Below are 26565 nucleotides of genomic sequence, written 5' to 3'. Positions count from 1 at the left end.
GCCGCCCCGCCCCGCGCTTACCTCGCGAGCCGAGGGCGGTACGAGGGGCGGCGGGGGCGCGGCGCGGTGCGGCGGTGAGGCGGCGGCTGGAGTCTGGCGGCGCGGGCGCTCAGCATGGCTCGCCTGGTGCTTGGTAGGCTTGGGCCTCCTCGTCCGGGAGGCCAGGGGGTGAGGTGAGGGGAACAGCCTGAGAGGCCCGCCGCCCGGGGAGCAAGCGGGCGCCTGGCCTTGCCTGGGCCCCACGCCGGCGAGGAGGGTCGCGGGCCGAGTCCTCGCGGAGGATGCCGCAGAGGCAGCCCCGGGGGCAGTGGGGGAGCTCCGCGAGCTGAGACTGCCCTTGACCGGAGCTTCCCCCTGCTACCCGCACCCTGCGCTGGCCCTCCAGCAGATGTGTGGGGCGCGCGGGAAGGTGAGGGAGCCATTGGCGGGGGGCGACCGCATCCCACCTGGGCTGGGGAAGGGCGTGGAGCGTGTGCGCGAGGGAGCCCAGAGGCTGGGCTCGAACCCGGGGCGCTGGGGACAGCCCCGAGCTGGGGTCCGAGTGCCGGACGCCGGGCTCTTGTGAAGGGGCGAAGCGAAGGCCGGGAGCTGCTTTCGAGCCCCCGGAGACCGATTATGGCTCGTCCCTGACCGTGGCTGCGTATTGGGGGCGGGGGGGAACACCTGGAAGGGGGACCTTGTTCTGGGCTTCGAGTGTTTGGGGCGGCTCACGGGCTCCTCATACTGCAGCTTGCCCTCACCACCTGGTTTATGGAATTCCCGCTTGTGAAAAACCTGAAATATCAAAACGCAGTCCTGAAATCGATCCGAAGTTTCCTTCAAAAGCGAGGGTCACGATGCAAGAGCGCTTTAGATGTGATTGAACTTTTCAGAGCTAAATCGAAAGCAGACTAAAGTAAATGTCTTAGCGACTTCAGTAGTGAGATGGAGGATCCCCTTCCTTCCCTGGGCCCTCTTGGTCCCAGTCAAGGCTCTGTAACAGTGGGTGCCTGAGCACGCTGGTCCAGAGAGCAAGGTTTGGGTCCCAGCCTCGGTCCCCCGAATCTACTAGCTCCGTAACTGGGAGCTAGTTACTTAACCACTCTGGGCTTGTACTCCCTAGCGTTGTTCTCGGGTTTAAGGAGTTTGTGCATATATACATATACCTAAAGAGAGAAAGCAAAATAGAAATATTATTTGCCATATTACTGTAGAGATAATAGATGAGGAGCGAAGAACTTACTTTCTGTTTAGTTGCCTGCAAGTGAATTCAGGCAGGGCCCTGAAAGCGTCTATGAGTCTTTCAGTTGACTCATTATTTTAAGGTAGTCAGCCTTTTGGGGCGCCCTCTCAGTTTCTAGATAACTTTTTTGGGACCATGTACTCTTGCTAGCAGGTGAGGTACAGAGAGGTTACTAATGTAGATTTATAACATCCTTAACTACTGTTGGGGAATAATGGGAGGCCACAGATGGCAAAACCATCTGCTCACAAAGCTTCTAGACACTTGGATGTTCCAATTTCCCATTGGTGCTAGTTATCAGTGAGTGGAATGACCATCTGAATATTAGAAACAGATCATTATCGATCAACATTGACCTCATCATTTTAAGTGGGCTGAGGGTTTTTGTAGGGGGTAGTTACTGACTGCTGTTATTGATGTTGGATTTTGTACACCTTTTAATGCTTTTGGAGTAGCATGTTTGATTTCCTTCTAACCCTACTAGGTCTTTCTGCCTCTTAAAGAATTTAGTTCTTGAACCTTTATCAAGACATTTTCATTGGTAGCCATTATAGTTGAGGGGGTTGCCCTTATGAGATCCAGGCCACTTTATAGAAAGTTACAAAAGTCCAGCACCATTGCTAGAGGGAAAAAAAGCTGAAGTTTATGTTATACCGAGTGTCATTAGGCATGCCCATCTTTCTACCACATTCCTGAGGTGAACAATTAAACAAAAATCACTGTTTAATGAGTGAAACAGTCATTAAAACATCCTGTAATGACTCCAACCTGCTTGGAACAGCATGAAGAGGAGAGTGCCTTCTTCACTGGTTCTTCCTGATTGACAGGAGAAGATAAAGAACCTGTGAAAGCACAGTCTGTAGAATGCCCCTTCTGGGGTTTACTCCTGCAGGGTCCAGTCCTTTAGTTAAAATTTGGGGATGGGTACCTAGTTACTCTTTAGTTATGTGGTCTTAGGCAAGTTAGCTTTTCTGTGTTTCCATTTCCTGGGCTAAAAATGGGCATGATGACACATACCACGTAGACTAAATGAGTTAACGGTATGTACAATGGCAGCCCACTCCAGCGCTCTTGCCTGGAAAATCCCATGGATGGAGGAGCCTGGTAGGCTGCAGTCCATGGGGTCGCTGAGAGTCGGACGCAACTGAGCAACTTCACTTTCACTCTGCACTTTCATGCATTGGAGAAGGAAATGGCAACCCACTCCAGTATTCTTGCCTGGAGAATCCCAGGGACAGGGGAGCCTGGTGGGCTGCCGTCTATGGGGTCGCACAGAGTTGGACACGACTGAACTGACTTAGCAGCAGCAGTGTCTTATAAGTGTTATTCTTAGTTGAGATGTCAATTTTTGGAGGCTAGTTGAACAGATACATATATCAAAATGGTAGCCATACCCCATCCCCCTTGTAAGATTTTTTTCTTAAGGAAATAATCAAATTTATTTGAGAATAAATAGAATTTTTAGCATTGGCCTCTTAATAGGAAAAAAATAATGGAAACCATCAAATTATGTCAGTAGTGGCTTAGGAACATGATACAGCCATTAAAAATGGTTACATGGGGCTACTTAGTAGAAAATGTAACTTATTTTGAGTGGAAAAGGTTACAAAAGGGAATGTGTAATAAGATGACATTTATATAAAATTTTAAACCTCTGTGTGATGTAGAGAGATGTCAGTTACAATAGCTACCAATATATTAATAATTCTTTCTAAGCAGGACTGTTGATAGTTTCTTTCTGTTTTTTTTTTTTTTTTTTTGCTTTTCTTATTTTTGAAAATTTTGCAAGGAGCCCGATATATTGAATAAATAACAATTCATACAGATTTTTTTCTTTAAAGAAGAATAATATATTTTAAAAATCCATTGGAGATTTTCCAAGACCAGTTTTATTTTCAGGCTTACTGACAATTAGGATGGTCTCTACTTAGGTTCTTGATTTACTTGCTTTAGTGAATGTGTCCAACCCTGATCTTTTCTGCAGCAAAGATAAGATTATTAAGCAACGCCACCCAATAGAAATATAATGCTAAATTTATGTGGTAACTTAGAATTTTCTGGTAGCCACATTTAAAAGACAAAGAAGTAGGTGAGATTAATTTTCATATATATTTATTTATCTGTTATATCTAAAATATCTCAAGGAAATCAGTATCAGAAATACTAACCAGATAATTTGTTCTTTTCCCTTATCAAGTCTTTGCGATTCAGTGTGCTTTCTACACCTCCAGCACGCCTTGACCTGCAGTTATAAAGGGAGCCTCTCTTTGGTTGGCTTGACCTCCGTCCACACTCATCCTTCCCCACCTCTTGAAATGGAAGAGGAGTTCGTCCTGTGGCAAGATACCCCTCTCTCTGACTCTGGGTTTACTCCCCTCCTCGTAATTTAGGCCTTTTGTTCCATTATTCCCTGTAGTAGCCTCTGCTGCTCCACATATTTCTTCTCTTCATGCTCAAATCACTCCCATCCTTGAAAAGAAAACTTCCTTTTATCCCGCATTGACTTGGTGTCTCCTGCTCTTTGTAAGAAACCTATTTAAAGAGATACTGTATTATTTTCACTAGCTTGTTCCCTCCTGCTCTCTCCAACCTTGTGTAGCCTGACTGCTGCTTACTTTCACTTTTCCACCATGATCACCCGGGGCCCTGGGGACCTCTCTGTCATTATATATCCAGTAGGCAGTTTTCCGGAGAAGGCAATTGCAAGCCACTCCAGTACTCTTGCCTAGAAAATCCCATGGATGGAGGAGCCTGATAGGCTGCAGTCTGTGGGGTCGCTAAGGGTCGGACATCACTGAGCGACTTCACTTTCACTTTTCACTTTCACACATTGGAGAAGGAAATGGCAACCCACTCCAGTGTTCTTGCCTGGAGAATCCCAGGGACGGGGGAGCCTCGTAGGCTTCCATCTATGGGGTCACACAGAGTCGGATGCGACTGGAGTGACTTAGCAGCAGCAGCAGGCAGTTTTCAGTCTTGGCTACTTGACTTCCTGGTAGCCTTTGTTGCTGTAGTTCATTTCATCTTGCCCTCGGTTTATGTGAAACCACTCTCCTGATAATTCTCCATCCCCTGTTCACATTGCAGCCAGAAGACTCTATAGAAAGCAAATCTGATTATACCCGTTGCATGATAACCTTTAGTGGCATCACATCACTGTTAGTAGAGCTCACAGTGAAGTTCCTACAATGTGGTAGAGTTTACGGTGAAGTTCCTACAGTGCTAGTCATATTTGTAATTCAGATGCAGTGTTCTCAAGCAGTGTAGCTGTTATTCATGCCCATGGCATACTAAACCTTTTTATCTTGAGTACTGAAAAGACAACATGGTTTAATTGATAGAGCTTGGAAATAGAGCTGCTCCACCAGTTTTAGGTGTGACCGTAGATGGGCCATTTGATCTCTTTCTGCCCTTGTTTCCAAAATCAGGATGATTCCATGTTCTAGTTAGTAGTGCCGTGAAAAATCAAGTGGATCCAATGTATTTGAAAGTGATTTGAAAATTCAGAATGCCTTAGTAGGTGTAAGGTGGAGGATTGAGCAGTGAAACAATTGACATTAGTATGCACTCTTTCTGGAAGTTTACCATTGGGTTATTTAAAAAGTTCCACGTGAAATCTAAATCCTGTCTACAAAGTAAGCATGTGAAATTGTGACTAAGGTGGCATATGAGTAGCCAGAGAAATATATTTGGTCCACAGGGTGGCTAAACTGATAATGATGCAGTAGACTGCCCTCCCTTTGTTGGTTGTCCACGTGAACATCCAGAGCTCATCCAGCAGTGCTGTGAGTGCCTGTTGATATGCCATGGATAATGTTAGTAGCAAGAAAGATACTTAAAAAAAAATCACTGTCCTTAAGAGAGTCACAGTCTAGTCGAAGAGTCAAAAAGCTTTAATAAAAATAGCATGCTAATAACGCGGCTGAATAACGCAAGAAGTAGTGGGTGGATTATCCAGGGTTTCAGAGTTGAATGGAACGTCCCAGTTTTTCAGCACCCTTGCCCAGAAGATGGCAGCAATAGTCCTGCCCCATAGAGTGTGGTTGTACAGAATGAAGGTGTTAGCATAGGGAAAGCACTAAGAATAGTATTTAAATATGTTCCCAACACAGCTCAAGAGATGAGGGTGTGGGCCGTCTGTTCCCTTCTTGTTCAGCACTGCCCCAGGGAGAGTAAAATCCCAGGAGCTCCAACAGTAGCCCGGTGGAAAGTGGGGGAGTGGAGGAAGGAGGGGGCTAGGAGAGAGCTGACCCAGGCTGTCCTCTGTGTGAACAGCCTTGGTTAGTTGAAAAGAACTTTTCCAGTCAGAGTGTGAACCCTGCTGTTGATGGTATGTTTCTTGTCATTCCAGGTCTGATGAGCTGTACCCTCTTTATAACGGTTAATGGTCTGTATTCATCTAGTGATGATGTAATTGAATTAACCCCCTCAAACTTCAACCGAGAAGTTATTCAGAGTGACAGTTTGTGGCTCGTAGAATTCTATGCTCCTTGGTAAGTAATTATAAAATAGTTGTTGGTTGAGCCATCTTATTAACCTAATTTACTGATTGTTTAAAAGAGGTAGAGGACACATCCAGGTGATGCTAATGAAAAGAAATCTCATAATGGTAAAAAGTAGAAGAATAAGAGGGAAAGGGTTGATTGACTATTAAAGGGTGGAGTTTGAGTCAGTTACGAAAAAATGCTGAAGTAGCTAATAGTTGCAAGAAAGAAGGAATTTTAGGAAGACACACTTACCTGGTCTTTAGGACAATGTAAGTGGGCTGAAGATAAAATTCTCTTGCTTTGCATCTACTTCTGGGGGGAAAAAAGAAACCTTCTGTAGTGAAGATACAACTGCACAAGTCACTTTAATGTGGGCTTTTTTTTTTTTTGCCCAACAAATTTGTACTCTGTCGTTACACAACTCTCTGTTGTTGAATCTGCGGATACAGGGGGCTGACAATAAAGTTATATGTGGATTTTCGACTGCAGCGGGTCAGCAGCACCTGTAACTCTCCTTGTTCAAGGGGTATCTACACAGTCAAAATACACAGTATTGCACTGATCATTTATGTAGTTAAAATACTTAATGAAAACAAAACCAAAGCCCCAACAAATAGATGTGTAGAAACAGATCAATGGAATCGGTGCAGAATAGGCATGAGACTGTCACTGCTACAAACTGCAGGTGACAAGTGTCTGAGAGGAGATGGAGCACCACCAGCTGTATCTGCAGGTGAGCTGTGTGCTGAGTTGAGGTCCTGAGTGGTCCTCTGAGAGGCAGGGAGGGTAGTGAATGGAATTCTTACAGAGTGTCCTTGAGCAGGCACTTTTTAGGGAATGCCCAATTGGAAGGTTTTCCTTTATTGCTTTTCAGTTTTTTCTTTGGAAAAAGAAAACAGTTTTAGAAACTCAGTACCAGTTCAGTGTAGCAAATCATGGTAAAATCCTTTACTTTAAAAGTTTATGTTACTGCATTATGAAAATACTGTTAATACCTTTTTTTAAGAAATTCCTTTTGTTTTTTCTTTGTTATCCAAATAAGAATTCTGTATAGGTTCGTTCATTCATTTTAGTAAAGGTACAAATGGCAGTTGTACAGGCTTAATATTGTTGAATGCCTTTGTATGCAGCTTTTACAGGTTTTATATTTTTTGTCATTTATGGCATTAGTAATTTACCTTGTTTTGGGGGAGCTGCAGTATATGAAAATATACCTCAATTTCAAAACAAAACCAGTTGGTATGCTTGAGAAGATTCTGGATCAAGTAGTTAATTATTGTTAACTGGCAGAGTTTTGCTTCATAGTGTCCTGGATAAGAGAATGTCTCATTAGAGAATGTGCTTTTAACCTCTCAGTGTGTTTGAACTGTGGCAGCTTGGTGAAGACTGAGTTCCTCCTTAGAATAAAGGTTTTACATGCATAGAATAAAAACTGTAAGGAAACCTGAAGTATTGGAATAAAATTATTAAACTGTCAAAGTAAATCTTGATATGGTTTTGTAGTCCTCATTTACAGGGACTATAAATACCAAGGTCCAGCAGCAGATTTTAACAGCTACCCTAATTCTGAAATGGTGACGAACATAAATGATGTTGAAAGAAACTTGCACCAACTATAGTGGCGGTGAGAAAATAGCTATGATTTTTATTTTTGACAGAGTCACAAGTACTAACCCACTATGATATGTTATTACTTTTTATAATTGAAACAAATCCTAAATTTTAATTATAGGTTAATGAAAATAGAGGATTTCCCCCCCATCAAAGCTTACAGAGCCCTTAAGTTTTTGCCCACTAGCCCTTTGGAGATGTGGACCCCAGTGAAAAACCCCTGAGTTATAGGGTGTGCTGCTATATCTATATTTGTGGCATTTTGATCTGACTTTACATTGCTTAACATTGAAATTACAGGGTGTATGTACTCTGACAGTCTCTGATTTAAGTCCTTCCTTCATTGGAATAAATTGAAATTAAAGAGGCACAAAGTCCTGTAAAATTTTGACTCCTAGATTTCCGAGTAGCTTACCTGAAGAGCAAAATATACTGTGTGGGTAGTGGGTAGAATCGCATTTCAGGACACTTTGCTGAAAGATCTTGACTTCTAAACTGTTGGATTATGCTTAGGCCCCCATAGAAGGTGATGTTACATACTGACTAAGGGTGTGGGATCTGGAGCCAGGAAGACCTGTCGGGCAGCTCCGTCACTGGGTAACATTGGAAGGGTTTCTTACCTTCTCAGACTCTGTTTCGTCATCTGTAGAATGAAAATGACCACAAAGCCTGCCTGCACGGTGGCTGTGCTGATGAAATGAAATCCTGTGTGAAGAATGCACTTAATGGTGCTGGCATGTGGCATTGGCTCAACCTGTAGTTAAACTAGCTATGCTGTCTTCATGCGTGGGTATTATACAGTGATGAAAATAATGCAGCTGCCTATAACCTGGATGACTGATACACATATAATAGATTTCTGTATATATAATTTTTTAAAGCACTTGTCCGTGTGTTATATTTCATGGTAATTTTTTCCAAGTACTAGCACCTAAAAGGAAGAATATTTTTCCTTGTGTTGTGTGTCTCTGTCTCACTCCCCTTGTTCTTTTATCACCACCTTGTGGTGTCAAGACTTTTCACTCCTTAGCCTTACTGACTGGAGATTCCATGTGCATTTTAACTCCACAAGCTGCCATGGGAGCTACAGGACATTAAGACGCAGGCCACACAGACCCAGGCTCTAAAACAGTCGTCTCATCTATAAAATGAAAATTCTGGACTGTATCAGGGCTATCAAACCTTAATAGATTGAAGAATCACTAGTGGGACTTTAACTAAAGACAGGTTCCTGAACCCCTTCTCTAGGAACTTTGATTCCTTGGGGGTCTCAGAATCTGCATTTTGCTTAGCATAGAACTCAGACCACACTTGAGGCACACTAGGCAAGGTAAACACTGGTATTCCCCCTCAGGGATGGAGTTACAATAGATAGTATTTAAACTGATAAATACTGTTTAACTCAGCAGTAATTTGGAAGGTGAAATCACAACAGTGAGCTCCTTCTGGTCGCTGATCATGTCTTTTTTTAGTGCTGTTCTCCCTGCAAGCCCCCACCCCCAGTCCATGGCACTCAGGAGACCATTGGGAAGTGTTTCTCGAATGGGAATCAAAGACTGACTGTTGCCTTGTGTTTTCATCCCCTTCAAGGTGTGGCCACTGCCAGAGGTTAACACCAGAATGGAAGAAAGCAGCAACTGCCTTGAAAGTGAGTTTCTGGGATGTTCACGTTCACCTGTGTATGTTGAAATAAGTTTAAGCAAATGGGCTTAATGTACAATAGGAGGTCAGTTTGAATGTTGAAGCCCAGTACTCTTGTTCTGCTTCCAAGATTATGTAGGGAACAAGGGGATACTGTACATTCTAATTTTTGTCTTGTCTATTTTCGTTAATTCTGTTTCCTAGTGAAGTGGCATAATCGTGCTTAGTCGGGCTATTTCTGGGAGCTGCTGAATTTCCTCACAGGCTGACTTGCCTGTTGTCCAGCCCTCCATTTAGGATTGATTTCCCAGGCTACAGCTGTCATCAATCCTTTTGGCAAATGGGACCCTGCCCGTTATTATCTTGTCTCTGAGTTTGCATCATCAGACGATTGATTCTTGCGGAGTTTGCTGTGGTTGAAAGAAAAACAAGATACTCCTTCTGTGTTTCCACAGGATGTTGTCAAAGTTGGTGCAGTTGACGCAGACAAACATCAGTCCCTAGGGGGTCAGTATGGTGTTCAGGGATTTCCTACCATTAAGATTTTTGGATCCAACAAAAACAAACCAGAAGATTATCAGGGTAAGAACTTTTCCTAGTTACTTCATGCCCTTGGCTGGAATTCTGATGTGAGTGGGTACGACCAGATAGAGAACCTGGGATTCTGTAGCCTGTTGGCCCTGCTGCCTGCAAGTTTCTCACCTGCCTTGTGCCTGATCTGTGATTCCTACATCTTCTGAGTTGCTCAGAGATTAAACGTGTCAAACAGGTGAAAGGGTTTTTTTAATTGTTAATGCCAGCTTAGACCACATGGCCTTAGCAATGATAAAGTAGTGATGTTTTGTGCTTTCCTCTTTCTCGTTATTTTTTTTTTTTAATACTAGTTACTCAGTATTTTACCTGGAGAAGGAAATGACAACCCACCCCAGTATTCTTGCCTGGGAAATCCCACGGACAGAGGAACCTCACAGACTACAGTCCATGGGGTCGCAAAGAGTTGAACACAACTTAGCAACTAAACAACAAGATATTTTACTTATTACTTACTATTTAATAAGTTTCTATAATTTTATAGTATTAAAGATCTGCAAGTGTTTTCTTGCTCCAATTACTCATCCCTTCACTGTTAGAAGTTCTAGCATAAGAGTGGGAAAAGAAGATCCTGTAACTGGAAAGTCAGTTTGAACTGTTGATATTACCATGGAGTGTTGCCCATGACTCTTTAAGTCTTGTAAACATATATAGTATTTGAGTTATTAAAGCTATTATTTAGTCTTTTAAACTGTTGATAATGAAGAAGTCATGCATGTTCTCCTTTTTATAGATGAGGGAGTTATATCTGCTGTGAGTTACTGAAGCAGCTGGAGAGGACTCTGGCTCTAGAGTCTGAAGACTTAAATGTTACTTTAGTCAGCTGTTCTTTTATAGAGTTGCCTGTTATTTAAGATGTCACAAATAGGTATCATATTGAAGATAGCTCTAAAAAACTCCATAAAACAAAGTTTCATTTTTCTTAGTAAACACCTGCTTTTGTGCTTTGGAATATAATTTTTAAATTTTGCTAATTTGTGAAAATTGAATGTTTCGACGGGTTAGCATTTGGTCTGCTGCTTATTTTTGTAAATAAGTTTTCAAAACATTGTCATGCTTTCTCACTGGTGTTGTCTATGGCTACTTGCACAGTAAGACAGCAGAGTCAAGTGACTACAACAAGCAATGTGGCCTGCAAAGCCAAAAATAATGACTGTTTGATCTTCTACAAGAAGAATTTGCTCGCCTTTGGTCTAGAATGAGAAAACCCTCTCTTTTTCCCTAGTGTATTTCTTGATTTGGTGTACTACTAGGTAGAGATTGTTGGGAGGGGCACTGATTCAGAAAGTGGGGTGTCTGCAGTAGATAAGGAGCAGAAGGCTCTTTGTATGTTGAGGTCTGCCTGCCTGCCTATCTTAGGAAGTGACATGCTTGGTCACTACATCTCAACCAGGATATAGTAGATGATGATCTGAACACACTCTGAGTACTGCTGTGCTGTATTTTCTTTCTAATGTCAGGTCTGAAGTATTCTCAGAAGTTTTTATCTCTTCCTGGGCAGTTTGATTAGAAAACTCTAATAATGAAAGAAGAAAGAAAAAACTTTCTGAAGAGACTTTATTAGTTTTGCCTTTGAACTCTGATAATCTCAAGGCATATATTATCCGTTTTCTTCTGAGTAAATCAGGAGTCTCCTTCTTGAGCACATAGCTTTTGGTAAACTTCCCAAGGCTGTTGTCACTGTTGTAAATACAGGGCTTGAAATTAAGAGCAACTTCAGCTACAGAACCACAAAGCCCAGAATAACTGTGTTTTAAACTAGGTAGCCGGAGAAGGCAATGGCAAGCCACTCCAGTACTATTGCCTAGAAAATCCCATGGATGGAGGAGCCTGGTAGGCTGCAGTCTGTGGGGTCGCTAAGGGTCGGACACGACTGAGCGACTTCACTTTCACTTTTCACTTTCCACTTTCACACATTGGAGAAGGAAATGGCAACCCACTCCAGTGTTCTTGCCTGGAGAATCCCAGGGACGGGGGAGCCTGGTGGGCTTCCGTCTATGGGGTCACACAGAGTCGGACACGACTGAAGTGACTCAGCAGCAGCAACAAACTAGGTAGAAGGAGGTAGGTTGCTTTCCAGTTTCTTAGCTTCAGATGCCTCGTATCCTCCTTTGTCCTGTCTTTTCTGTCCATTACTCTCATTTCAATAGCTTTTTCCATTCCCCTCATTTGGTACTTTGTGTTTAGAAATTTATCCTGCTCTGTTAACTAGATAACCTTTTTCATCTGTGTACATGTTACACATTCAGTAGACATTGCAGTAAACTCAATAGTAGATGGTATTTATGGGTGAACAGAATGTCGTTGTCCACACTAATAGCCTAAAACTGAAGAAGAGGAATTAGTTTTCCCAGTGTACAGTTTAAGCATTAAATACATCCTAGAAGAAACCGGTCCTGTCTTAAAGACACTCGAGTTGTTAGGTCTGTTTGAATACCAGATGAAACTGACAGACATGTCTGTTCCAGTCTTTAGCGAGCATCAGATATAGACACCCAGCCTGCCCACTGCTGTTCACCTGATGCCCCTGTCTCCTGCAGGTGGCAGAACTGGTGAAGCCATCGTGGACGCTGCCCTCAGTGCTCTGCGCCAGCTTGTGAAAGACCGCCTTGGCGGCCGGGGCAGTGGCTTCAGTTCTGGAAAACAAGTAAGGCTCTGTATAATGTTGGTTTTTAACGTGTGTCATGATTTTGAAGCCTGATTGTAAACTCGGCATGAAAGTGAAAGTCGCTCAGTTGTGTCCAACTCTTTATGAGCCCATGCACTAGTCCATGGAATTCCCCAGGCCAGAATACTGGAGTGGGTAGCTGTTCCCTTCTCCAGGAGATCTTCCCAACCCAGGGATCGAACCCAGGTCTCCCACATTGCAGGTGGATTCTTTACCAGCTGAGTCACCAGGGAAACTCTGCAAAGAAGATAATTATTTTTAAAAGTGTTTTAAATTGGTGGACTTTAAGTTTTAAAAAATAATAAGAGGAGGTTGAGTCAAGTGACTGTAGAGCAAGTCAGAGCTGCTCGTGTGGCCCCTTGAGGTCTCTGCTCCTAGACAGTCAGTCCTGGGACGTCCACCACAGCTGAGCTGTGAGAACCAGGCCCCGAAATGGCTTCCTTGGCCCTGGGCCTAAGTAGGAGAGTTTGGAAGACAGCACGAGAGAAAGAGCTTCAGGCCCCAGAAGCTGAACTCTGGCCTCCATGGTGTTTTAGTTCCAAAGTGGTGAGAGGGAGATACGCTCTCGTCCAGCTCAGCTTTGGGCAAACACGGATGAAATTTGGATGGCCTCTTCCTGTGTCTGTGGCAGTCAGGCTGAAATCCCTGGACGTTTTTATTCAAACATATTTGGATAGAGAGCCCAGGTGGCGCTAGTGGTAAAGAATGCCTGCCAATGCAGGAGAAACAGATGTTGGTTCAATCCCTAAGTCAGAAAGATATCCTGGAATAGGAAATGGCAACCCACTCCAGTATTCTTGCCTGGAAAATCCCATGGACAAAGAAGCAACCCTGCTGGGCTACAGTCCGTGGGGCCAGAAAGAGTCAGATGCAACTGAGCATGTGTGTACACACACACACACACACACACACTCACTCACTCACTCACTCACATACACACACACAAACACACTCACTCACTCACTCACTCTACAGTCCGTGGGGCCAGAAAGAGTCAGACGCATCTGAGCATGCATGTACACACACACACACACACACACACACGGAAGAAGATTCCTGTTCTAGAGATGGATACACACACACACTTACTTGGATAGGGAAGAAGATTCCTGTTCTATAGATGGATACACACACACACTTACTTGGATAGGGAAGAAGATTCCTGTTCTATAGATGGATACACACACACACACTCTCTCTCTCTCTCTCTCTGTCTCTCTCTCTCACTTGGATAGGGAAGAAGATTCCTTTTCTATAGATGGATACACACACACACACACTCTTACTTGGATAGGGAAAAAGATTCCTTTTCTATAGATGTGTATACACACACACACACACACACTTACGTGGATAGGGAAGAAGATTCCTGTTCTATAGATGGATACACACACACACTCTCTCTCTCTCTCTCTCTCACTTGGATAGGGAAGAAGATTCCTGTTCTATAGATGGATACACACACACACACACTCTCTCTCTCTCTCTCTCTCTTACTTGGATAGGGAAGAAGATTCCTGTTCTATAGATGGATACACACACACACACACTTACTTGGATAGGGAAGAAGATTCCTGTTCTATAGATGGATACACACACACTCTCTCTCTCTCTCTGTCTCTCTCTCTGTCTCTCTCTCTCACTTGGATAGGGAAGAAGATTCCTTTTCTATAGATGGATACACACACACACACACACTTGGATAGGGAAGAAGATTCCTTTTCTATAGATGGATACACACACACACTCTCTCTCTCTCTCTCTCTCTCTCTCTCTCACTTGGATAGGGAAGAAGATTCCTGTTCTATAGATGGATACACACACACACACACACACACACACACTCTCTCTCTCTCTCTCTCTCTCACTTGGATAGGGAAGAAGATTCCTTTTCTATAGATGGATACACACACACACACACTCTCTCTCTCTCTCTCTCTTACTTGGATAGGGAAGAAGATTCCTGTTCTATAGATGGATATATTAGATCTCCTTGTATGAAATGTGGATTTTAACCATGATGTACTTATGTTTTTGTGAAAAGGCATTGAATTCTTCCTGATACATGCAGGCACACCTCATTGTATGTGCTTCTCAAATCATTGCATTTTTTACAGAGTGAAGATTTATGGCAACCCTGCTTCAAGCAAGTCTGTCGTTGCCATTTTTTCAATAGCATTTGCCCACCCTGCCACGTTTTGGTTATTCTTGCAGTGTTCCAAAAGTTTTTTGTTATAATTATGGTGATCTGTGATATTACTATTACAAAGAAATTATGACTCGCTGGAGACTCAAATGAGGGTTAGCATTTTTTAGCACTAACATATTTTTGAATTAAGATATTTATTGTCTTATAGACATAATACTATTGCACACTGAATAGACTGTGGTATGAAAGTTATAGGCTACAATATAGTGTGAACATAACTTTTATGTGCACCAGAAAACCCAAGAAATTCATATGAGTTGCTTTATTGCAATGCTCGCTTTACTGTAGTGGTCTGGAACCAAACCAACAGTATCTCCAAGGTTTGCCTGCACATGTAATAAAATGGCCCTTCACTCCTAAGAGACCAGTAAGAGTAGCTTCTTTATACAGACTTAGCTTACCAGAGATTTCATGGTAAGAGATTTCATGATTTATCTCCAGCTTAAGACATTTAATGAGCACAGGTTGTCTTTCCGACACTGATGGCCTTTGGCCCAGGCAACAGAAAGCATTATATCAATTCTGACTGCTTTATAGGTTTAGTATTAACGAAAATGCTTTGTAAAGATAAAAGGGTTAAGTGTTGTTTTTAGCTTTCTCAAGTAGTAGCGACTTTATCTGAACTGTAGGTATCCAGGGTGAACTAGCGTGGTTCTGAATGAGAACAGTGTTACTAAGGTCATTCTGTGAGCCACGCTGGGGTTTGTCTTAATGAAGGTAGCAAAGTAGAGTTCAGGTTCATGTTCCATGTGATTCTGAGTGTACTGGTAATTCTTTGAAAGTAAATACTGTTTGCCAGGTAAAAAGAATAATAATACTAAGGAATGTTCCCTATCTGAGTAAAATAGTTTTCACTTGAAAGAAGAATTCAAAACTTTGTTAAGATATAGAATTGATTATTGCTATATGTATATTTAGAATGGTGATAGTGTTCTTTTTGGCCAAGTTGTAACCTAAGGATTAATGTCACAAATGACAGGGCAGAGGTGACAGTTCAAGTAAGAAGGACGTGATTGAGCTGACGGATGACAACTTTGACAAGAATGTCCTTGACAGTGAAGATGTTTGGATGGTTGAGTTTTATGCTCCCTGGTGTGGACACTGCAAAAAGTAAGTGCTTTGTACCAGGTACTTTTTTAAGTCACAGTGCTTTTAGTTTGTTCACCTGACTCAATTCTGAAGAGCTGAATCAGGTCATAGGTGATCCCCAAGATGTTCTTCCCCAAAGTTCCGGCTTTAAGTTGAACCTCAGCATTGAACCTCAGCATTTGTGCCGAGTGTTTCCTCTGTCATGTTTTCAGAGATGAGCAGGGAGCTGGCATCCAGGGTTGGGAGGGGCATGATGGATGAAGGATGGGGAAGTGAATGTGGGAGGGTGGGGCGTCATAGCTTTCATAAAGCTGCACACGGAGTGTTTCTGAGGTGTGATTTCACTGGACTGGATGGAAATGTGCGCAGCAGTTAAAGTATATGTGCTTCGAGTTGGCATACCCTTTTAAAGTACAGGGTGTTTTCTGTAGCCTAGAGCCAGAATGGGCCACGGCCGCTACAGAGGTAAAAGAGCAAACGAAAGGCAAAGTGAAACTCGCAGCTGTGGATGCCACTGTGAACCAGGTTCTCGCCAGCCGATACGGGGTGAGTGTGCTTGGGAGGCTGGCTTTTCTGTGAAACATGCTGCTTTCAATTGTCACTCCATCATGTATTCCTGGCCTCCCTAGGAGGTGGAAGGGGAATTTAGCTATTTTGTAATGAAGAAATGAAATCATTCACTATCTTAACTAGTAATTCTGGGACTCAAGACTGTTGAGGTTTCTTGGTTTTGCTTTCAGCATTGCACTGCCTATGGGCTTAATGTGAGCCCAGGCTTTCACAGGTTACTCATACAGCTTCTGAAGTTGGTCCCTTTGTTCTTGAGCACATACATTACCATATTGATGTATGTCCAGCGTTTGAATAAGATTTGGCTAAGCCTGGCAGTGAGACTGTTAATATCCCCTGACTGATAGACCTCTGCATGGTGCCCCTTAGACACTGATACAGGCCAGGGAGTGTTTTTGTTACGTTAAATTACCTATAAAGTAGTTTTAGCCATAAAGATCATCTTATTTATTATTAAATATTAATTTGATTTATACTCTGATATTTTATTTTGGGGGCTTCCCTGGTAGCTCAGTGGTAAAGAATTCACCTGCCAATGCAGGAGATGCAGGCTTGATCCCTGGGTTAGGAAGGAAATGACAACCTACTCTAGTATTTTTGCCTGAGAAATACCACAGAGGAGCCCAGCGGGCTACAGTCCATGGGGGTCTCAAAGAGTCAGACACGACTTAGCAACAAACAGCAACAAAATTTTAATTTTTAATAGATTAGGGGATTCCCTACAATCAAGATATTTCAGAAAGGTGAGTCTCCTGTGGATTACGACGGGGGACGCACAAGATCCGACATTGTTTCCCGGGCCCTCGATCTGTTTTCTGATAACGCCCCACCTCCTGAGCTGCTTGAGGTAAACCTCTTCATCACCTGTAGTAAAGGAGAGCTTTTCCAGTCTGATGAAAGACGACATTGAAGCAGTAAAGACGTTTCTGTCTTTGCCAGTTAGCTCTTTCTCTTTTCTAAATTGTTCTGTTTAGAGTGCTTTGCACTTTTAGATGGGGAGAACTTGTCTTGTAAATTGCAGCTTTTCATAACTTTCAGTACGAAAGTAATTGCACTGTAAGCAAAAGGCACCTTAGCTTCTTTAAAATTAAATCCAGTCTTTCATTTATCATTCTCAATAGCTAACATTTATTGAACACCTGGCCATGCTCATTTAATTCTCATATGAACACTTTCAGGTGGATGCCGTTTTTATCTCCATTTTACATATGGGGAAGAGGCAAAGAAAGCCTCAAATCCATGAAAATATATAATACATGTTAATGTTTTTCTTACCTGTCTAAAAGCCTAAACATCAGAGCAAGGCTGTTCCCAGGCCTCCTGATTTCAGAGACCATGTGTGCATACAAATGGCTCACCTCCACTGCAGATAGTTGGCTAAGAGAAAAAACGGAATTCTCGTTCGTGTTTCTGTAGCGCACACGGGAAGTATTATTTGGGAAGAGCCTTATCTAGCTCTTGAATTACTTTGCTCTTCAGTAAGCATGACAATGCCCAGTCTGTTCACGTGGACCTGTGGGTTCTGTGTCACATGGCCTTCCAACACCCTTTGTGTTCTGGGCCCCGCAGATCATCAACGAGGACGTAGCCAAGAAGACGTGTGAGGAGCATCAGCTCTGCGTCGTGGCCGTGCTGCCCCACATTCTTGACACGGGTATGGCCAGTGGGGGCTCATTCTCCTTTAGTTCTGTGCTGCCTGCTCTGAGAACACTTAATAGATGGAATTACTGTACCAACTCCTTTCTTTTTACCTGTGAAATCTTTGTCTGTTTAAATCAGGAGCTGCAGGCAGAAATTCTTACTTGGAAGTTCTTCTGAAGTTGGCGGACAAATACAAGAAGAAAATGTGGGGGTGAGTTATCAAACTGTCTCAGGATCATTTGGGAAGGAGAGTGTAGTGCTGCTTGAAAGTGTGTTTTTTGTTGTTGTTGTCAGTTGCTAAGTCTCATCCAACTGTGATCCCATGGACTGCAGTATGCCAGTCTTCCCTGTCCTTTGCCATCTCCCAGAGTTTGCTCAAACTCATGGCCATCGAGTCAGTGATGCCATCCAACCATCTCATCCTCTGTCATCCCCTTCTCCTCCTGCCTTCCGTCTTTCCCAGCATCAGGTTCTTTTCAGTGAGTCAGCTCTTCACATTAGGTGGCTAGGGTACTGGCGATTCAGCTTCAGCATCAGTCCTTCCAATGAGTATTCAGGGTTGATTTCCTTTAAGATTGGCCGGTTTGATCTCCTTGCTGTCCAAGGAACTTTGAAGAGTCTTCTTCAACACCACAGTTCGAAAGCATCAGTTCTTTGGCACTCAGCCTTCTTTTGGACCAATTCTCACATCTATGTGACTATTGGGAAAAAACATAGCTTTGACAATATGGACCTTTGTCAGCGAAGTGGTTTCTCTTTTTTTTAATACACTAAGTTTGTCATAGTTTTCCTTCCAAGGAGCAAACATCCTTTAATTTCATGGCTGAAGTCACATTTCACAGTGATTTTGGAGCCCAAGAAGATAAAACATGTCACTGTTTCCACTTTGAAGTGATGGGACCAGATGCCATGATCTTAGTTTTTTGAATATTGAGTTTCAAGGTAGCATTTTCACTCTTCTCTTTTACCCTCAACAAGAGGCTCTTTGGTTCCTTTTCACTTTCTGCCATTAAGAGTGATATCTTAGATATCTGCCTATCTAATGTTGTTGATCCTTCTCCTTGCAATCTTGATTCCATCTTGGGACTCATCTCGACGGCATTTCACATGATATACTTTGTATTTAAGTTAAAGAAGCAGGGTGACAATATATAGCCTTGACGTGTTCCTTTCCTAATTTTGAACCAGTCCTTTGTTCCATGTCTGGTTCTCACTGTTGCTTCTTACCTGCATACAAGTTTCTCAGGAGGCAAGTAAGGTGATCTGGTATTCCCATCTCTAAGAATTTTCCACAATTTGTTGTGATCCACACAGTCAAAGGCTCTAGCGTAGTCAATGAAGCAGAAGTAGATGTTTTTCCGCAAGTACCTTGCTTTTTCTATGATCCAACAGATGTTGGCAATTTGATCTCTGGTTCTTTTCTGCCTTTTCTAAATTCAGCTTGTACATCTGGAAGTTCTCAGTTCATGTACTGCCAAAGTCTGCCTTTGAAGGATTTTGAACATGACATTGCTGGCATGTGAAATAAGCACAGTTGTATGATGATCTGAACATTCTTTGTCATTGCCTTTTTTTGGGATTGGAATGAAAACTGACCTTTTCCAGTCCTGTGGCCACTGCTCAGTTTTCCAAATTTTCTGGCATAGTAAGTGCATCACTTCCACAGCATTATCTTTTAGGATTTGAAATAGCTCAGCTGGAATTCCATCGCCTCCACTAGCTTTGTTCATAGTGATGCTTCCTAAGGCCCACTTGACTTCACACTCCAGGATGTCTGGCTCTAGATGAGTGACCACACCCTTGGGGTTATCCAGGTCATTAAGGTTTTGTGTAGTTCTTCTGTGTATTTTTGCCACATTGTCTTTATTCTGTTAGGTCCTTGCTGTTTCTGTCCTTTATTGTGCCCATCCTTGTATGAAATGTTCCCTTGGTATCTCAGTTTTCTTCAAGAGATCTCTAGTCTTTTGCATTCTATTATTTTTCTCTATTTCTTTGCAGTCTTCAGTTAAGAAGGCTTTTTACCTCACCGTTGCTATTCTCTGGAACTCTGCATTAAGTTGGGTTGTCTTTCTCTTTCTTCCTTGTCTTTCACTTTGCTTCTTTTCTTAGCTGTTTGTAAAGTCTCCTGAGACGATCATTTTGCCTTCTTGCGTTCCTTTTTCTTAGGGATGGTCTTGGTCATCGCCTCTGTGCAGTGTTATTCAGTGCCTCCATCCATAATCCTTCAGGCACTCTGTCAGCCAGATCTAATCTCTCGAATCTGTTCATCACCTCCACTGTATAATCATAAGTGATTTGATTTAGATCATAGCCGAATGGCCTGGTGGTTTCCCCTACTTTCTTCAATTTAAGTCTGAATTTTGTAATAAGGAGCTCCTAATGTGAGCCAGTCCCCTCCTGTCTTATTTTTGTTGACTGTATAGAACTTCTCCATCTTCGGCTGCAAAGATGATGATCAGTCTTAATTTCGGTATTGACTATCTGAGGATGTCCATGTGTAGAGCTATCTCTTGTGTTGTTGGAATGGGGTGTTTGTCATGACCAGTGTGTTCTCCTGACAAAACTCTGTTAGCCTTTGCCCTGCTTCAGTTTGTACTTCAAAGCCAAACTTGCTTGTTACTCCAGGTATCTCTTGACTTCCTACTTTTGCATTCCAATCCCCTGTGATGAAAAGGACATCTTTTTTGGTTGTTAGTTCTAGAAGGTTTTGTAGGTCTTTGTAGAACTGGTCCACTTCAGCTTCTTTGGCATTAGTGGTTAGGGCATAGACTTGGATTACTGTGATGTTGAATGATTTGCCTTGGAGATGAACCGACATCATTCTGTTGTTTTTGGAGATTGCATCCAAGTACTGCATTTTGAACTCTCTTGTTGACTATGAGGGCTACTCCATTTCTTCTAAGGGATCCTTGCCCGTAATAGTAGATAGAATGGTCACCTGAATTAAATTCACCCATTCCAGTCCATTTTAGTTCACTGATTCCTAAGATGGTCAATGTTCACTCTTGCCATCTCCTGCTTGACCGCATCCAGTTTACCTTGATTCATGGACCTAATACTCCAGATGCCTATGCAATATTGTTCCTTATAGCATCAGACTTTACTTTCACCACCAGTTACATCCTCAGCTGAGCGTTGTTTCCACTTTGGCCTAGCCTCTTCATTCCTTCTGGAGCTATTTCTCCACTCATCCCTAGTAGCATATTCAACACCTACGGACATGAGGGGCTCCTCTTCCAGTGTGTTTTTAGTATATAAAAATAATTACCACCTAAGAAGAAACAAATCAATGCAAGTATCTCATTTGTACCACAGTACACTTTTTCTTTCTCCATGATCCAGCGGATGTTGGCGATTTGATCTCTAGTGCCTCTGCCTTTTCTAAAACCTGCTTGAACATCTGGGAGTTGACGTTTCACATATTGCTGAAGCCTGGCTTGGAGAATTTTGAGCATTACTTTACTAGCGTGTGAGTTGAGTGCAATTGTGCGGTAGTTTGAGCATTCTTTGGCATTGCTTTTCTTTGGGATTGGAATGAAGACTGACCTTTTCCAGTCCTGTGGCCACTGCTGAGTTTTCCAAATGTGCTGGCATATTGAGTGCAGCACTTTCACAGCATCGTCTTTCAAGATTTGAAATAGCTCAACTGGAATTCCATCACCTCCGCTAGCTTTGTTCATAGTGATGCTCTCTAAGGCCGACTTGACTTCACATTCCAAGATGTCTGGCTCTAGGTCAGTGATCACATTATCGTGATTATCTTCGTCGTGAAGATCTTTATTGTACAGTTCTTCTGTGTATTCTTGCCACCTCTTCTTAATATCTTCTGCTTCTGTTAGGTCCATACCATTTCTGTCCTTTATCGAGCCCATCTTTGCATGAAACGTTCCCTTGGAATCTCTAATTTTCTTGAAGAGATCTCTAGTCTTTCCTATTCTGTTGTTTTCCATTATTTCTTTGCATTGATCGCTGAGGAAGGCTTTCTTATCTCTCCTTGCTATTCTTTGGAACTCTGCATTTAGATGCTTATATCTTTCCTTTTCTCCTTTGCTTTTCACTTCTCTTCTTTTCACAGCTATTTGTAAGGCCTCCTCAGACAGCCATTTTGCTTTTTTGCATTTCTTTTCCATGGGGATGGTCTTGGTCCCTGTCTCCTGTACAGTGTCATGAACCTCCATCCATAGTTCATCAGGCACTCTATCTATCAGATCTAGTCCCTTAAATCTATTTCTCACTTCCACTGTATAATCATAAGGGATTTGATTTAGGTCATATATGAATGGTCTAGTGGTTTTCCCTACTTTCTTCAATTTAAGTCTGAATTTGGCAATAAGGAGTTCATGATCTGAGCCACAGTCAGCTCCTGGTCTTGTTTTTGCTAACTGTATACAGCTTCTCCATCTTTGGCTGCAAAGAATATAATCAGTCTGATTTCGGTGTTGACCATCTGGTGATGTCCACGTGTAGAGTCTTCTACAAAAAAAAAGCAAGAGAGTTCCAGAAAAACATCTATTTCTGCTTCATTGACTATGCCAAAGCCTTTGACTATGTGGATCACAATAAACTGTGGAACATTCTGAAAGAGATGGGAATACCAGACCACCTGACCTGCCTCTTGAGAAACCTGTATGCAGGTCAGGAGGCAACAGTCAGAACTGTACATGGAACAACAGACTGGTTCCAAATAGGCAAAGGAGTACGTCAAGGCTGTATCTTGTCACCTTGCTTATTTAACTTATATGCAGAGTACATCATGAGGAACGCTGGGCTGGAAGAAGCACAAGCTGGAATCAAGATTGCTGGGAGAAATATCAATAACCTCAGATATGCAGATGACACCACCCTTATGGCAGAAAGTGAAGAGGAACTCAAAGGCCTCTTGATGAAAGTGAAAGAGAGTGAAAAGGTTGGCTTGAAGCTCAACATTCAGGAAACAAAGATCATGGCATCTGGTCCCATCACTTCATGGGAAAACAGTGGAAACAGTGTCAGACTTTATTTTTGGGGGCTCCAAAATCACCGCGGATGCTGATTGCAGCCAGGAAATTAAAAGACGCTTACTCCTTGGAAGGAAAGTTATGACGAACCTAGATAGCATATTAAAAAGCAGAGACATTACTTTGCCAACCAAGGTCCATCTAGTCAAGGCTATGGTTTTTCCCGTGGTCATGTATGGATGTGAGAGTTGGACTGTGAAGAAAGCTGATCGCCGAAGAATTGATGCTTTTGAACTGTGGTGCTGGAGAAGACTCTTGAGAGTCCCTTGGACTGCAAGGAGATCCAACCAGTCCATTCTAAAGGAGATCAGTCCTGGGTGTTCATTGGAAGGACTGATGCTAAAGCTGAAACTGCAATACTTTGGCCACCTCATGCGACGAGTTGACTCACTGGAAAGACTCTGATGCTGGGAGGGATTGGGGGCGGGAGGAGAAGGGGACGACAGAGAATGAGATGGCTGGATGGCATCACTGACTCGATGGACATGAGTTTGAGTGAACTCCGGGATTTGGTGATGGACAGGGAGGCCTGGCGTGCTGTGATTCATGGGGTTGCAAAGAGTCAGTCACGACTGAGCGACTGAACTGAACTGAACACTTTTTCTTACCGGAATCACGTTCTAATGGTGGTTGGAGTTCTCGGCTAGCAAGCAAAAACAATTAGTAATAGAGCTGAATTCTAGCACAGCCTTGAAGGCTAGATAAAGACAGAAATAGAGGCAAGTTTCTTTACCCTCTTCTGAGCGAGGGCCGGATGTTGGCAAATGTTTAGAACAAAGCTTGTCTCTTGTTTCCACTGTATAATCTTTCTACTCTATGTACTCTGTCTCCGCTGCTGTCCCAGGTACCACGTGGGTACAGGTCTCACACAGAAGCCTTGCATCGCCTCTGTTAGCTTAGCGTGTGCATGCAGGTGGCCATATGCCCAGGTTCCTTGTCCTTCATCCTTGTATGAGTAGAGGGCACTGACGGTGTGCAGCCTTCTCATTGCAGTGGCTCTTCTTGTTGGGGAGCACGAGCCCTCGGGATATGGGCTTCAGTGGTTGCTGCATGTAGACTCAGTAGTTGTGACAATGGGCTTAGTTGCTCCGCGGCATGTGGTATCTTCCAGTACCAGGGATTGAACCTGTGTCTCCTGCACTCTTAGGCAGATTCTAATCTACTGTGCTACTCAGGAAGTCTGGTTGAGCATTTTTAACATGTGTGAATTATGACATATCCTTAACTTTTTTTAAAAAAAAGTTGTTACATGCCCAAAGAACATTAATAACCCCAGATGATACTGGTAGGATTTCAGGTAACAGAGAAAATTCATCAGGTTTATTGGACAGTATTTTGGGGACTGGGAGGAGAAACAGTCCTGTCGATGGAGTGGTCCATTTAGGTTTAGGGTGTAGGAAACAGTAGAGGAACCAAGGTTACTTAGGAGCACATCTGGAACATTATTTAAAAACTCATCTTTAGTTTTGATTTTTTTTCTATACCCATCTCATTCTGTAAATGATTTGATGTGTAATCTTTTGTTCTTTAATATCTACTAATTGGGTTCTAATTAATTCAAAAGGGATCTTTACCCTAAAAATCAATCTGCTTTTTAGGTGGCTGTGGACAGAAGCTGGAGCCCAATCTGAACTAGAGAACGCGCTGGGAATTGGAGGGTTTGGATACCCTGCTATGGCAGCTATTAACGCACGCAAGATGAAATTTGCTCTCCTAAAGGGATCATTCAGTGAGCAAGGCATTAATGAGTTTCTCAGGTAACTTCTTCCTTCTTTGAGTTGTTTTTGTCTGTTTACTTGGTTCTTTTGTGGTAATGGTTCCAAACTAGATTATTCTAGAGTATGCAATAAGTGGAATAATTTTCTGTTTCACATTTTGGAGAATAAATGTTCATAAATTAGAGCTTTGGAATCATCTTCCTCTGCAATGGAAGTCTTTTACTTAACAAGTGATCCTACCACTTTTTTCCTCTTGGGCCCCTTTGCCATCCTGTGCACTTGGCATTGAGCCATCCTGGTGTACCAGCCTGCATGTGTCTGGTACACGCGGGGTCTGACTGACTATGCTGAAGCCCTCTGTTCTGCCCATACAGCAGTTCAGAGAATGGTGGGAAAGTGACTCCCTGGCCCAGAACATGGAGAGTGGCCACACTGAGAAACCTTCTTGGGCTCTAAAGTTAGTGTGGTATTTTGTTAATCAAGTATTATTGTTGGTCTAGCCCATGTTCTAGATCAACTTTGATTGTTTTTTACTTACTTAACTTGTATTTTGGCAAGGTACGTTTGCACTGTTTTTCAAATTACTGGTAGTAACTGGCTTTATCTGCTACCAAAGCCTTCCTCAGGAATTCCATTTTATTGTTATACAGTAACATTGTTGTCCCTGATGGAGAAGATAGTTTGTGAAGTACTTCTCAGGAGCAGAGTTGTTTCTTCACTGGCACCAACCGTCCATTGTTAACACACGTCTTCTCCTCATCTTCCCCTCAGGGAGCTATCTTTTGGGCGTGGATCTACGGCGCCTGTAGGCGGTGGGGCTTTCCCCACCATCAGCACCAGGGAGCCCTGGGATGGCAAGGACGGTGAGGTGAGTCCTGAGGGCAACTGAGCCGTGAGCAGGACTCAGGGCTTCCTTCCTGCCTCTAACTTACCTGACCCATCTTTGCTGCTTGTGACCCAAGACCTCTCCCTCAGACCTAAACCTTGACGTGAGCCTAGCCCTGAAGTGTCAGTTTCTCGGGCCTGTAGGCTCTTCATCCCATCCTCCCTGTTGTTGGGTGCAGCACTGGATGTTCGTGACCGAGATAGCCGGAGAAATTCACTGAGGTTGCTTTCCTAGTAGCCCTCAAGTGAACATTTAACCTGGAATTCAGTAACTTTGAGAGAAGTGCAAAATTCAGGCTTTGAAATTAAATATATTCCAGTACATTTCTGCCCATCCTCCTCAAAGGACAAGTTAAATCACCGTTAGTTTTCTCTCTGTATCGCTAAGGCAGGGTTAAAAGCAGGAGCTGGGTGAGCAGAAGCTGTTGTGCTCAGAGCACCACTAGAAGCGTACTGCTCTGTGAAGCGAGACGTCAGCCTTCAGGGTTGCCCTGCCTGTGGCTCTGTGTAGACCCTGCGGGGCCTGACCGTGGTTTTCTGCCCCACAGCTTCCCGTGGAAGACGACATCGACCTGAGTGACGTGGAGCTGGACGACCTGGAGAAAGATGAGCTATGAGAGGCCCCGCAAAGACCTCAGCTTTCTTTTCTTGGGAGCGGATTTTCCTGCGGTGAAGGAACGTCTTTTCCAGTCCAAGGAACCTACCAGTGGCCTTTTTAACCGAAAAGTAACCCTTGACTGGTCATTTGAAAACACTGCAACAGTGAACTTTCGCGTCTCAAGAAAACAATGAAAAATTCTATGAATTGTCGTAGCCAGTGAAATGAGTTGTATCCTGTCAAGTAATATTTTGAAGAAAACTGATGGGCTGTTGAAGCATTTTTCCCTCCCTCTGACTTGCTGCTTGGATGTTCTTGGAGGCTGTTTCTTACGTACAGGTTTTTTAATGTGATCCTTTTCATTTGAATATTAATAGCTTTTTTCCATTAAAGAATAAAACAATATTTTGGACAATGCCAATAAATGTATGAAATCAGTGTCCACATGGTAAATTCAGAGTGCAGTATTCAGCCCATACATTAATATTGTGAAGGGATGACCTTGACGTTTGTCCTCCCTGTAACGGCTCACGTGACACCATCTGGATGCCTGCTGCCACACAGGTCTTACCTGTGACCCACAAGGCCAGGTTCCAGCTGTAAATGTGAAACGTAAAGCGAGTTTATATAGAAGGATG

General features: G+C 43.0%; 1 protein-coding gene across 1 annotated transcript; it reads left to right on the top strand.

Annotated features, from left to right (window-relative positions):
- On the top strand, positions 1–26369 carry PDIA6 (protein disulfide isomerase family A member 6). Its single transcript, XM_055401080.2, has 13 exons — positions 1–133; positions 5574–5715; positions 8911–8968; positions 9417–9543; positions 12093–12199; positions 15409–15539; positions 15950–16064; positions 16795–16935; positions 17658–17742; positions 17868–17940; positions 24325–24483; positions 25216–25312; positions 25878–26369. Exons 1-13 carry the CDS (start codon positions 115–117, stop codon positions 25944–25946), a joined length of 1323 nt encoding a protein of 440 aa, XP_055257055.2. The 5' UTR covers positions 1–114; the 3' UTR covers positions 25947–26369.
- Positions 26370–26565: the final 196 nt, after the last annotated feature.

This window comes from Moschus berezovskii, chromosome 11, assembly GCF_049115385.1.
Source record: "Moschus berezovskii isolate FMDL1 chromosome 11, NW_MosBer_1.0, whole genome shotgun sequence".
NCBI lineage: Eukaryota > Metazoa > Chordata > Mammalia > Artiodactyla > Moschidae > Moschus > Moschus berezovskii.
Note: the sequence above shows the minus strand (reverse complement) of the source record. Positions and strands in the feature narration are given on the sequence as shown.

Bases quoted from the DNA above. Each gene is read 5' to 3' on its own strand.
- PDIA6 (XM_055401080.2), top strand. The intron at 8,969-9,416 runs GTGAGTTTCTGG...GTGTTTCCACAG, and splicing joins AAGCAGCAACTGCCTTGAAA to GATGTTGTCAAAGTTGGTGC. The intron at 16,065-16,794 runs GTGAGTGTGCTT...AATTTTTAATAG, and splicing joins TTCTCGCCAGCCGATACGGG to ATTAGGGGATTCCCTACAAT.